General features: G+C 41.9%; 1 protein-coding gene across 1 annotated transcript; it reads left to right on the plus strand.

The window, feature by feature from the left end:
• Positions 1 to 2416: 2416 nt before the first annotated feature.
• On the plus strand, positions 2417 to 12537 carry cdaa (cytidine deaminase a). The gene is made up of 4 exons (XM_069183819.1): positions 2417 to 2812; positions 4720 to 4831; positions 7485 to 7542; positions 11405 to 12537. The coding sequence occupies exons 1-4, from the start codon at positions 2620 to 2622 to the stop codon at positions 11600 to 11602; spliced, it is 561 nt and encodes a 186-aa protein (XP_069039920.1). The 5' UTR covers positions 2417 to 2619; the 3' UTR covers positions 11603 to 12537.
• Positions 12538 to 14752: the final 2215 nt, after the last annotated feature.

Below are 14752 nucleotides of genomic sequence, written 5' to 3' on the forward strand. Positions count from 1 at the left end.
AGCGAGGTTTATGGTTATTGGTTATTAGCAGGAGTGAATGAAATTACTTTATTACTGTAAATAGCAGCAATGCAAAGCACCACAACAGCCTCAAGTGCTTCCTCTTGATGACAGCAGATTCAACCACAGCTTCACCATCACATCACCACTTCCTTACCATGACTGAACACGCAGGAATTTTATAGCAACTCCAGCCTTGCCCCATATACAATATTTTACAATGCAATAGATATTGTGAAATATATGAAGCGATTAATTCTGTGATTTTGCCCGGAATGTCTATTGTGTTTATTTGTTTAATTGAACGACCCAATAGAATTGAATCTCTTGGGGGTAGGTTATATCCATTCTAAAAGAGGGCGAAAACCCACGTGAACCCGAAAGCGCTATAATACTGTACACGAATTTCTAAAAAGTTTTCATTTACAGTTCTGCCGCTTTCAGTTGAAACGGGACCTGGGTCTCCTGAATCCTCTTTAAAGAAGGTTATTTCTCAACTTTTCAGCCCTTTCGTCAGAGCGGAGAGCTGTGTGTAACACCTGCTGACAGACGTGTGGGAACTCTGCTGTGATGCCATAGCGTGGGTTTACGAAAGGATGTACAGTAAAACCCGTCGGTCCCATCTCTTTAAAATGATGTAACCTCTGCTTTCACAAAACTGTCACTACCCCTCCCTCCCTTAATATTGATTGTTCTTTAGGTTGTTGCTGAGCTGCATTCATACTGGAAAGTCTTGAAGGCCTGAACAGAGCAGTATACTGGAGCAAGGTGTGAACACAGTCTTCTTTGGAAACAAATTGGAAAATTAATTAGGATAACTGTTTGACTCCATTCCCAAAAATCCTGCTTTCTGGATCACGGTAAAAGCAGAGCTAAGGCCTGCATCGAAATAGGAAATCATTTCGTTGGTCAATATTAAACTTCAAAGCACCACTTGACAACAACGTTTTTATCTGCCAAAGGTTTATTTTTTCTGGCCATTGATGCTGCCAGTGGGTTTGGAGTTTTCAGCAGGCAGATGACTGAAAGGTTTGATTTAGTCATAGTACAAGAGGAGATTGTTAAGGTGCCCTTAAGCTCCAGGGAGACTGATGAGTGGGTTGATACAGAGGTTTGAGTGGGGCACTCACTACACAAGCACACAGCTTCTGCACAGATAATCATCATCATCATCATTCCTTACACTTACTGTACTGTACAGTATATAGCTCTTTTCTGGACACGCCACTCAAAGCACTTTATAGGTAATGGGGATCCCCTCCACCACCCCCAGTGTGCAGCCCCACCTGGATGATGCAACGGCAGCCATAGTGCACCAGTACACTCACCACACACCAGCTCTCAGTGGGGAGGAGAACAGAGTGATGAAGCCAATTCATAGATGTGGATTATTAGGAGGCCATGAATGGTAAGGGCCAGGGGGAAATTTGGCCAGGACACCAGGGTTACACCATTACTCTTTTTTCGGGACATACCCCGGGATTTGATGGACACCGCCAGGGTGGAGATGGAATACAGTCTACTGCACGTGCAAGGTCAAAATGAACTACTGTGGCCATTTATAAGAGCAGGCATTGCCACAGACTGCAGCCCTTTCAGGACCTCTGCTGTTCTGTACCCCAAAGGTGACTGGGAGGGGAGTCATTTTGATGAGAGCAGGAAATCTTACAGAGAAGAGACTAGACAGCTTGTGGCGGCTTTTGAAATGATTAGGTCAGCCTCTGGCTGAGAGAGCACAGCAGTCTATCTCACGTCTCACATGAGGAATGAAGGGCTGAGAAGAATATGAGCGAAACAAAAAACAAGAGGTGAAGAAGCCTACCAGCGAGGTTTATGGTTATTGGTTATTAGCAGGAGTGAATGAAATTACTTTATTAATGTAAATAGCAGCAGTGCAAAGCACCACAACAGCCTCAAGTGCTTCCTCTTGATGACAGCAGATTCAACCACAGCTTCACCATCACATCACCACTTCCTTACCATGACTGAACACGCAGGAATTTTATAGCAACTCCAGCCTTGCCCCATATACAATATTTTACAATGCAATAGATATTGTGAAATATATGAAGCGATTAATTCTGTGATTTTGCCCGGAATGTCTATTGTGTTTATTTGTTTAATTGAACGACCCAATAGAATTGAATCTCTTGGGGGTAGGTTATATCCATTCTAAAAGAGGGCGAAAACCCACGTGAACCCGAAAGCGCTATAATACTGTACACGAATTTTTAAAAAGTTTTCATTTACAGTTCTGCCGCTTTCAGTTGAAACGGGACCTGGGTCTCCTGAATCCTCTTTAAAGAAGGTTATTTCTCAACTTTTCAGCCCTTTCGTCAGAGCGGAGAGCTGTGTGTAACACCTGCTGACAGACGTGTGGGAACTCTGCTGTGATGCCATAGCGTGGGTTTACGAGAGGATGTACAGTAAAACCCGTCGGTCCCATCTCTTTAAAATGATGTAACCTCTGCTTTCACAAAACTGTCACTACCCCTCCCTCCCACAAAGTCAACGCAGCTGCGGAAGAGGAGATTGAGCATACAGTCGCTGACAGAATTACCGGTTGGTGTTTTGCTGCCTTTTCATTGACGAAACTCGAGCACCAGAGAATCACGCGTTATGGCACAGATGGAGATCAATGGGGGCGCTTCTCCACCTAAGAAGCCTGGAAAGGGTCAGTCCGCCGCAGACCAGGACATGATCACAGGGCTGATAAACAAGGCTCTGCAGGCTAAAGAATTTGCTTACTGTCCGTATAGCAATTTCCGAGTAGGGGCAGCTTTGATGACCAACGATGGAAGGGTTTTCACAGGTGAGAAGAGGCTCTTTGTTTATTCTGACGATTAGAATTTGATCGAGCCAACTTTAGAAAAAATAATTTATGCTGAGCAATCCTCCTTCGCTCATTCGTGTTTATAAATTAGCCAATACAATTTCCCAGATAATAGCACCCTCACAGCGATATACAGTTATCTGGTTTATTCGGTCGGGATTTTAATAGGATAACTTTATAATATATGCGTAGGCTACATTGTGCGATGTTATCAACTTTTAGGAGCACTGTCAGTAGTAAAGCACTGATAACTGATTACTGCTCCGTACTGTATGTGATGGCATTAAATACAGGTGGATTATGTTATACATGTTTTGTTTATCACTGTTCCAAAACACTGTTCCGAAAATAAAATATGGTCAATAATTGAAGATAAAATAGAGGCTTGGATAACTGTGCATCACAAGTGCCAATAAATACTTCATCCGTTTTAACTTAATTAATTTCGTATAATAAAACAAACACAAACAGTAAGGGTTATTCTTACTGTTTTCTTCCCCCAAAAAACAAGGATAAAAGGATTCAGATATCCATGTAGAGTACTTTGCTGGAATCATATCTTCGGGATAAAAAATCAAAAGGAATGATGTTTTATTGCGTAATCCGCGTTATAATTACGCACTTTTACGACTGCGAAAGAAGCAGAAACACTCAATGCTTGTCATGTACGTGTCCTATACTGTTTAACTTCTGTCAACAGTTTCTGCGTACCGTTCCTGAATTTAAAGTTCATAAAGGTGTACATACTGGACTAGTCTGGTAACTAATTGGAATGTTTTTCTTGTATAATATGTATTATGTAACTAGGTTAATAATTAAACTGGTGACAGACGCCAGTGGTCCTATCATTGTTATGAAACACCACATGTCGCACTACATGTGCAAGACAGCGGATGAAAGGTTATATGGGAACTCCGAAATTCACTGTGCATTCTCCACAGCGAAAGCTTTCACTCAAAATACTACAAACATGTAGAATTAGGATCTCTTTGCCAAAAGTGACTTTTTAAAAATACTTTCGACAAACATGTCAGGCTAAGTAGAGGAAATTAAATGCATAAATGTGGAATATATTATGAATAATAATTATGATGAATTAGGAATTATTATGAATATTTTATGAATAAGGTCACTTCATACACGTTTAATATGATCTCAGTGGGGAATGGTACTTGTTACTTCATACAGAACAGCCGAATAAGAGCAACTTGCTGTACTATACAGTGTTCAGACTGTCCTCGAGTGAAATGTTTTCAGTGTGATCTCTTCATTCTTCCTTTAAATTCAGTCACCCGTCAGATGATCAGTTTCCCTCTTTATTCAAAGGTAAGTTAGTAACAGGTATAAAAGCATAGAAAAAAACATAATGTACTCATCAAGTAAAGATTTGCAGTCTGAAAAGGTCTGGGTATTTTGAGAAAGTCTGTTTTTGAAAGGTCTGGGTAGTTTGAGAAAGTTTGTTTTTGAAGGGTGCTTTCATGATATTTCCACAGTGCCCATGGCCTTGAGTGTTATTGAACTCACGTGATGTCAGATTTGGCTGCTTCAACCTTTTCTCCCTTTTCTGTTCAGCAAACATACATCTCAGCTCATCAAAACGCAGCAACACACGAAGTGACTAAATAAATCCTGCTTTTAGATGTCACTTTTTCTTTTACAGTACTTATTGTAGATTCACAGAACTACCTGGCTTTTCCACATCTACTGACAGAATAACAATGAAAGCTTCAAACATATTTTTAGACGTGTAGTGTTTTAACTTTATTCGAATAAATGCTTATTAACGAGCCAGCAGATATCCTTAATTTCACTGGCCCTGTGACAGCTCGTACAGGAAAACAAGCTGAAGGCGCTGTGTTTAGTCAATTTGTTTTTCTCCCCCACAGGCTGCAATGTTGAAAATGCTTGCTACAACCTGGGAGTGTGTGCCGAGCGGACTGCCATATTAAAAGCTGTTTCAGAAGGATACGAGAGCTTCAGAGCAATTGCTGTTTCTAGGTACTGACTCCCTTTGAGTGGATATTTGACTGTTTGAGTGGAGGTTTGATTCTGTTTGAGTGGACATTTGACTCTGTTTGAGTGGAAGTTTGACTCTGTTTGAGTGGACATTTGACTCTTTGAGTGGACATTTGACTCTTTGAGTGGAAGTTTGACTTGACTCTGTTTGAGTGGAAGTTTGACTCTGTTTGAGTGGACATTTGACTCTGAGTGGACATTTGACTCTGAGTGAAAGTTCTTAGGTGAAGTTCTGGAGGGATAACAACAAACAAGCTGGTGGCACTGAGCTGCTCCAAATCACAATCATTACTGAAGTTAGTTATGTATAATACTGTATATCTTAAGCAACCTTCTCTTCTTTGTGTTTTTTTCGGCCTCAAGCGTCCCTTCTCCTCCACATCTCCAGCGTGCAGCCGCCCCTTGGTTGCCTTGTCTCTGAATGGGGTTTGAGCCTCACTCTCCTATGACCAGGGGGCTGCCCATTATTAACCGCTGTGGCATCGAGGGGGCGTGTCCAGTGTGGGGGCGGAGCCCTGGTAGAAGGGCGGAGCCTCGCCTTTGTAGTCCAGCTGTTTGGGCTTCCAGCTGATGAGCCCCAGCTGGGCGTGTCCTATCAAGGTGCACTGGACACCCCGCGAGGGGATGAGCAGGGCCGCCCCCGGAAGGGGGAGGGGAGGAGATTGCACCCGAGTAATGTTTTCTTTTTCTGTTTATTTATTCGCCTGTCCCATCACGCACTTTCACAGGGGCAGGCGAGCACACGCTTTTGTAACGTGTTACACTAAGTTCTTGTTTTTTTTTTCCCTTATGTGCCCTGCTCACCAGACTGGACCCCGCTAAACAGGGTCAGCCCAGCCTGGTGGTAACGCAGCACAGCGGTACTCTTTCCTTTTGCCTTTTTGTTTGTTTTTTCCACTGTTTTTTGTATTTTTGGTCCCTGCTATCCTCACACCGGTGCTTCTGTCCCCTCACGGGGGGCGTTGGCTTTTAACTGGTGCTCACCGTGGCGCCTCCCACTGTGTTAAACCAAAACTATCCTACCTAAAATACTCAAGCATTCATAAAGCATCTGGTTCTTGGATGTCGTTATACCTTGTGAAATCAGATTTCTGTAGCTCTTGCAAATGGCAAAACACCACAGTAGAGTATGCCAAAGTCAGAACATGCTGTGCTAAAACTCTGGTTCCCATAACGTACCACAGACAAAAAACATGTAATAACAGCACCGACTCTAGTGTTTCATTGTCTACTACTGACAATTATGCATTGTGCCAGCCTGTGCAGTAGGTTGAAATTAAGCAATCACTGACACTGTTGCATTCAATTAATGGTATATTGCACCAGTGAGAACAGAAGGACTATTGTTAGCACTTCAGTAAACTGGACTACCTGTAAGAGCATTCAAATGTTGACCATGACATCGAACGCATGACAATGTTGCTGAACCTGTAACTAAAAATGGCACTGGCAGTGTGTTACATATACCGATAGTTAAAATTCTAGATCCACCCCATGCAGTCCTGAAATACAGCAAAGAAAAAAAAGAATCAAATATACTACTGCTCTATATAAAAACTGTATATATATAGTAAATCTGTATAACTGCAGATTATGTGTTTTGCAGATATTTTTCTGCAAACTGTTCTGAGCAATCACAAGCACACCTGCAGAACCTGTAGTAGTAGAGGAGTTCACTGGCATATCTAAAAGTACATGGGAATTTTTATTCAAGCTGATCTCTTGGGACACACGCAGTACAGCAGATGACACAGAACAACAAACAAGACCACACAAAGTAGACAGTACATTACAAACATAGTAAATAATACAACCAGAACAATAAATATGTGTAACTAGGTAGGTAGCGAATTGAAATATTTGTGACCATTTAGTATGAAATATCTACCAGATCACATTAAAACTCAACCTCAAGTCTATTCCATAACATTTAACTGGGTTTAATGGCATTCATTAACAGACAACACATTCATTTGAAAAACCCTGAAGGAGGCCTAAGTTAATTCAGGTTACACATCTTGTTGGATGTTCTGATTTGTTTCTCTCCTTGCAGCATAATTTGTCATGTCAATTAGCGTGCACACTCGTTCCTTTCAGAGGTATTTGACCACACAGCCACAGTATCTAAAACTGAATTGCAAATCTTTTTTTTTTTGGCTAGTAGGGAGTAAGAATTTACAGGAACAATAAATGCCTTGTGCCTGTTTCCGTCTGTGAATTCTGCACTTGTCTTATTAATTTTGCTTAAATTAGGGGTAGGTGATGGAGCTTGCTCTAATTCCTTCCAGATGGCTCCCAGATCCACTCCCCTGCTTTCCTAATGAGTACTGGGGGTAATAGGCCAGCTGGAGCATGATGCTGACCACATCGCCTCCACCTCCAGTGTCAGGTAGTCAAGAAAAATGGTGGCCCTTGCCCCCCATTCCCCAGTGGGCATTTATGGCCTGAAAAAGGACCTTTGTATCCATTGCTGAAAGGCTAGGCTAGTCTTTTGTTTCCTTATGAAGCACATGCGTGGCCACTTCGCCCTCATGTCCACAGCTTCTAGTGAAAGGAATCAGAAAAGATTGGTTAATAGTGGTCCACTGACAACCTCTGAATATTGTATGCTGATTGCCAATTCTTTCTTTTGTAGCGATCTACAAGACCAGTTTATCTCCCCTTGTGGGGCTTGTCGGCAGGTTATGAGAGAGGTAGGCACTGTCAGTTACTTGTCTTTGATGTAGTTATACCTATACTGTACCTGTGCTCTGTGTGTCTCTCAGTTTTGCAGCAATATCTGATAGCTAAGTGCTAAGCCAGCAACTTACTGCATTCTGTACCTGCATTATACTGTATATTCTGAAAGGTTTTCATGTGTGGTTGCTCATGTGGACGTGCTTTCTCACAATGCATTCCATCCATTTTCTAACCGCTTCTTCAATTCAGGGGGAGCCAGTGCCCATATCCCAGCTAGTAGTGGGCGCAAGGCAGGATATGCCCTGGACAGGACACCAGTCCATCACAGGACACACAGAGAGACAAACACAGACACACAAGCACTCACACCAGGGTCAGATTTCCCAGAAGCCAATAAACCTATCAGTATGTTTTTGGACTGTGAGAGGAAACAGGAGCACCTTTAAGAAACCCACATGAACGTAAGTTGAACATACAAACTCCTTACAGATAGTGCCCCAGGACAGGAATTGAACCAGGGCAGCAATACTATCCAATGTGCCACTGTGCTACCCCTCACAATGCATCGCCACTCTTCAATCACTTCAAGCGTTTAGTGTTGAAAACTTGTGTAACTGTCATTTTTCAGTAAGTTGCCTGGTACCCAATCTCTTCAGCCAAGTCCTAAAAAGCATGTTTTCAGAAGCATTTGCAGTATTTACACCCTTTAATTGGCACTCTGAAAAGACATGCTTTGACAGAGCGAGAGAGACTGAAACATTAGCTGATCTGACTGAAGCAAGGGGCCTACACTAATAGTTTAAGATAAATTAGTTATAATTATATTATGATATTAACTGTAAATGCAGTACATCACAGTTTCTGTATTATAATTCTGTATTATATTTCTTCTTCGTTAATTTGCATGACTTATGCGAAGCATAACAGATCTTACTAAAAAAAAGGCTAACTTTGATTTTTTGTAAAATAGTTAGATTATATAATCTTGCACCCCATATTATCTATGCTCAGTTTAATGTATCATGTGAAATAAACACAAAAAAACAGTAAAAAGGATCCCAAATGTGTTTATAAAAGGAGCTCTTTTAAGAAAAGTAACAGGCAAACCATGACCATGTTGGTTCAAGCAGCTTTTTATAGTATACAACAATATTGACCATATTACTATTTGTTTTGGTTATCAATCTTTTACTGTAGCTCTAGTCTTATACATTACATTTTTAATATGCTGTTTCTGCAAAAGAAGTAGAATTGTCGGCTTCTGCTTAAGGTCTTAAATAGTCGTTATATAGTTGATGTAAAACGTACAGGCTCCCAGCCGCTGGGGGCATTCAGCTGCCCATTACTGGTCTAAAAACTTCATAGATACATTTCGAAAAGATCAGCAGTCGCACGTGAACTTGCACTGAACTCAAGGTATGCTGCTGTTTCAACCTTATGTGCTGCTGCCTGGGGGAAGTCTTCAAATGGCTGATTGGAATAAGAGTGAGATATTTGGCTGCATTCTTGTGCTGGACTGTTAGCCTGGGGACAGGTTTAGGCAAGACAGACCTCCAGCAGTAACTTTGGTCAGGGCAGAGGCTGGTCCTGAAACGGGCATTGGAAAAGGAAACAAAATGACAGCAGACTTATCAGGAAACCAGAAATAGAAATGGACAGCCCATGGTACGGATACCAGGTATAAGTATTCGGCAGACTAAAACGCAGTAGAACACAGATCACTTCAGCCCTGGCACGTTTCCATGGATTGAAATTGAATGGAGAGCTGCCAAGGTGATAAGGCAATACAGCTGGCAAAAGCACAGTCCAGATTTCAAACAGACACACTAACGTACTTACAGAAAAAGAAGGTCTGACATCATTTATTGCAGTGCAGAAAACTGTCCTCTATCAAGGCAAGCAAGCTTTCATGTGGGTGCTGTTATTGTTGGCTGACTCACAAGACAGACAGAGCTTAGCCAATCACTTAACTAAGTGCTGACCAAGGGACTGTCAGTCAGTTGCTTACAGCACTGTTCAGAGGACTGCGTGAGTTTTATTCTTGCTGGTTTTTTTTTTACCTTGCTTCTGGGAATAACAGGCCTTCTGATCATGAATGGATGAATTTCATATGAATTTAAATACAGTATTAATTTAATCCAGCAATGACAGTTGGTCTCCCTGAGAAAACACTGAAAGAGCAGTTGGTTTTTAGCAACCAGTCACTTGTTAACCAGAAATGTTATAAACAAGAGGGGGCCATCCATCCTGTAAATGGATCATTCTCTTGCTTTTGAATCAGTTTTTCGTGCTGGTTTCACCACCAAGTATTGGAGACAGAGGTGTGATTAGCAAAGACCACTCCTCGGTGTCAGCATTAGTGGTCATCATTGTCAGGTGGGCCAGTTTCAGGAGAAATTAGGCTAGTCCCAGTCATGGTGGCTGCTTCCACATGCTTTGATGTTAATATACTGCTCAGGACTAAGCAGTGGATATGGACAAATTCCAATAATTCATCACAAGCTCTAAGTTCTAAGGCCTCGGTTCATAATAGCATGATCAGAAACTTGATATTGACTTGATATAATATAAAGGAACAAGTAATAGTTTTATTCACCTAAAAAAGAAGAAAGAAAACACGACGTTTCGGCCGTGGAGCCTTCTTCAGGGTTCTTCAACCCTGAAGAAGGCTCCATGTCCGAAACGTTGTGTTTTCTTTGTTCTTTTTTCAGCATGGAATAAACCTATTACTTGTTCCTTTGCAACCTATGCATGCTGACACAGCTACCCACCTGAACTACTTGATATAATATAAATGTATTTATTATTATTAATGATGATGATGATGATGATGATGATGATAATCATAATAATAAATTAAAATGCAAGGACAAAATTATTTTTAGATTACTTCTAAGAAAAATGAGGAACCTGATATTAAGTAGCATTAACAATTGCACTGCTGGAGGGGCAGACAGGTGGGCTGGGGGTCAAACCATGACTGTGGGGGACAAGCCTATTGCCAAAATCACAAGGCACCACAGGCATCCTTCCATGAGGGTTAAATAGTACTGTGTATGCTGCTTGCTGTAGACAGATTTTGACATCTCACAACACGTACACACTCATGCAAAGTCATGTCATCTCTACAAAATATTACAAGAGTTCTCAAAAAGGGTGATTGTCCTTTATGAATCAGAGCAAGTGGATGTGGGAGCTGGATCTGCAGAATGAAAGATTCAAAGATTCCCTCCAAGCCCTACCCCTTGCTGTTGTCCAGGCCCTTCCCCTGTCCCGGCTCTGAAACCGCGGTCATCCAGTCCTCTGCAGGAGCTCAAAGGAACAGGGTTTTCCTTCTTAGTTTCTGTACAGGGCCCACTCGGCAACATCGTGCTTCATCCTCCCTCTGGAGTTCACAAGGATCCTCTGCTTATTGCAGACAGAAATCTTGCAGCCTAGATAATCCTACAATGCCAATGCACACAGGCATGCGTGTTATTATACCTACAGTACGCAGTACAAACACTGGTCAGGGCTATGGTGTTTTTAAGATCAGAGGTCACTAGAAATCATGCAGCTTTTAAATACTAAATAATTAGTTCTAACTTTTTCACAGTGGTCACAGGAAGGAGAACAATATAAAGTAACACCTGCTTTTGCTTTTGCAAAGTAAGCAGCCATAAAGTAAGCAATCAAAGCAGGCAGTGGTTGTGTGGCTGCTCACTTTAAACATTTACAAAGCAGACACAGAAGACTCTCCTCCTTCCTAACATTGTACATTTTTCAAACCTAATTATGAATGTATCCCATAAAATGGTGTATACGGTACACTCATATTCATGCACATTGTGCTCTTGCTCTGTTTTCAGATACTTATAGATCCGATTTGTTTTGCAGTTTGGCACAGGCTGGGATGTGTTCCTGACGAAGGTGGATGGATCATACGTACGGATGACCGTGGATGAGCTGCTGCCCATGTCTTTTGGGCCTGATGACCTCAAGAAAAAGAAGGTTTTCTCCCTACAAAATGGACATGAAGTGTCGACGCAGTTCTACACTCATTCACCTTGTGAGGCTGGGGAAAATAATAATTAGCATTGTGCAGTGATGCCAGTAGGTGTTTGTGCTCCCAAGTATTTATAGGAATTGCTGCATGTTTTTGAGAATGTTCCTTCCAAATGAGGAACATGATGACTTGCATTTGCTCTGTAATTCTTTGGCGGAGCATGGAGTGCAGGCAATTACTGGAGTGAAGTAACACTGTTGTTCAGGTTATGGAGAATTTTAAGTTCGGGGTGTCAGCTACACACAGCACTTGGTACATGCTTATCAGTGAATCAGTCTTTGACATTTGATTGTCTTTTTGTTCGGACAGTACCCTCTCAAACTCCTTTACATGGTAATTTTGCCCTACACCATTAAGGAATGCACAATACAAATTGGAAGATAATAAAAAAAAGTAATTATGCTACGTAAGGACCCTAGAGCTGGTTTTTAATATGCAGCTGCAGGACACAAAAAGGCAATCAGAATTTGTAGTATTTAGAAAATGTTATAAATCTAGTTGAGGTCAGTAACAGGTAAGCCAATTTTTCTCTAAAAGTTACAAAATGTGATGAATAGAGCACTTAAAAGTTCCGGTGGTGGGAACAAATGTCACAATGACCATTTCAACAGCAGTGAGTTAACTGAACCGGAGAAAGAACAGATGTGTTTTCAGCGAGTTGTCAGAGGAAACTCAAGCAGCTGATGACTCAGTTGACTACTACAGAGGAACAGCACAAAATTATCTGTAAAGTAATATATCATGACATGACATACAAACCCTCAATTTACGTAACAGTTTGGTTCAGGAAACCATTTTGTAATTCAAATTTTACTCTTGAGCCATGTGCACATTTACTGTTCAATACGTTTGATGGCAGTAGGTTCCTGTCCTGCCTTGTGCACTGCTTACCTCACAGGAATACATTTTGTAATATAACGAGTATGTAGTGTTATGCAATAAAATGTATTTTGTATATTGCAAATTGTATGCAAAGTTTGATTTGCTCAAGTCGAGCTCATGACCTGAGTGACACAGTTTTAGTTATATGGCAGTGTTACAAACATATCTGGACCTATAGTGACATCCTTTTGAAAGGAGGTGAGATATATTTCAAACATTTTGATTTTTGATGTATTAACTAATAATACTGTGGCAGACCACCATTAGTCAAGGTGGCTCCAGGTGCTGAGCAAACTTGTGATGGAAGTAAGCACTGAAGAGTAAATCCTTCTTACACATGAGTAACCCACCCTTTCTGCTTCTCTAAACCCAACCACCACCAACACTGGTGAACCTATTGAGAGAGCCTAGTGAGAGACTCTTTGGCGGCCTCTGGTGGCAGACTAGTTGTCAATACAGTCCCTTCAACGACCTGCCTTCCACGAATACTGTACAGTGCCGTTCACACATATTTGAGCTTGAACTAGTTCACATATATGTCGATACATGACGGAGACATTTAAATACAAGTAAACACAGCGCACCTTCTAAAATGTGCGGAAAAAGATTTTCAATCGGAATTCAATATATCATCTCAGGCCCCTTACTTTATATTGCTATGCTGTGGGTATGTAAATACAGTTAAAGGGCCTGTGTCATCATTCTTTTCTTTTGCATGGTATGTATATATATTCATATGAGCTTAACATGCAGAAGTTACATAGTTATATTGTCACAGTCAGGTGCCTCAGCCAGTCGCGGCTGGCATCATCCAAATCGATAAAGTTGCCGGGGCATCTGAAGCGAGGGCAGGAGTATAGGATGTGGTCGGCCGTCTGCTCCTCGCCATCGCCGCATTCGCAAGTTGGGTCATCAGTGAGACCCCACTTGTGTAGGGTGGCCCGGAAACGGCCATGTCCGGTTCTTAGTTGGTTCAGCTTGACCCAGGCTTGTTCTGGGTAGGTCATTTCCAGCAGGTTTGTTGGATATTTTGTCAATAAGTTGTTTCAGTCTGTGGTTGTTATTATTCCACACGTCTTGCCACTTTTTGTTAGCCCAGTTAGTGCCATTGCTTTCAAATCGAACTTACCATGCAATGCATGGTATGTAAAGACTCCGTACGATGTGCAATAGGAAACAGAAAACTCAGAATGGATTGTCATATTCTTTACCTGGCACTAGTTTACCACATTTCCTGCAGGAAAAGATGACATAGTGATCAACATTACATTCTCGAATCACACCCCAAAACCGCCCCTAGGCTGTCCACAGTTTTTTCAATTCAACTACAGTATAACCCCAAACCATTCTAAACTTTCTCTACTATTGTAACGCCATTGCAAGTTGTTGTTTTTTTGCGGTTTAATTTTTTATTAAACGTATAGAATTTACAGATACAAATACAACAAGAGGTTCAGAATCATGTACAAGAGAAAAAAGAAACTCAGCAGAAAAAAAGCATTGAACTACCAGAGGTAATTACGTTATGATGTGATCAAATTGTATATTTTACATATATCATGTTTTGCCATTGCAAGTTGTGCGAGTCGGCTTAGCAGCGCGGTGACGTCACCGCCCTTTCCCTGTGGATAGCAGGGACCTTAGCCGTCGGGCTGACGGGAGATTTCCCTTTAGCTTAACTGGCTAGGTCCCGGTTGAGCGACACCGGAGGCCTGGGTTCGAGTGCCCGATGGTGGGTGGGCCGAGCTGAGGCGGCAGCGGCGAGGGCGCTACGCTCTTTCCGAGTACACTGCTATAGCGGAAAGGCCTCGAATATTTACCAATTTTCTACAATTGATTTGGATTTACCAGCTCATACTGTATCTAAAACACCCACCCCAGCTCCATGGCGCCGCTTCTTGCGGTTCAGGGTCGCGGGGGAGATAGAGCCTGTCCCGACAGGACACACACACACGCCGATTAACCTACAAGCATGTGTGTGGACTGTGGGAAGAACCGGCAGCTCCCGAAGGAAACTCCCACGAACGCGGGGAGAAAATACAAGCTCCGCGCTGCGAGACAGCGATGATAACCAGCGCCCGTTTATAGAACATAAATACACGAAGAAGCTCTTTCATTTTGATTACTAGAGCAAATCTCATGCCGCCTTCGTTTCGAAGTGGTCATCAAACAGTTAAAGATTGATATTTCAGCTGCTTGTTTTCAGTTGTGCTCCTGCCTGGCAGCATTGTGTATTGCGTTGCAGCTGGTGACCTGTCTAATCTTCCAGCAAAAATAATTCGCTCGACATCAGTACA

Source organism: Lepisosteus oculatus, chromosome 25, assembly GCF_040954835.1.
Source record: "Lepisosteus oculatus isolate fLepOcu1 chromosome 25, fLepOcu1.hap2, whole genome shotgun sequence".
Lineage (NCBI taxonomy): Eukaryota > Metazoa > Chordata > Actinopteri > Semionotiformes > Lepisosteidae > Lepisosteus > Lepisosteus oculatus.

Bases quoted from the DNA above. Each gene is read 5' to 3' on its own strand.
- cdaa (XM_069183819.1), top strand. From the start codon at position 2,620: ATGGCACAGATGGAGATCAATGGGGGCGCTTCTCCACCTAAGAAGCCT. The intron at 4,832-7,484 runs GTACTGACTCCC...TTTCTTTTGTAG, and splicing joins AGAGCAATTGCTGTTTCTAG to CGATCTACAAGACCAGTTTA. The intron at 7,543-11,404 runs GTAGGCACTGTC...TTTGTTTTGCAG, and splicing joins GTCGGCAGGTTATGAGAGAG to TTTGGCACAGGCTGGGATGT.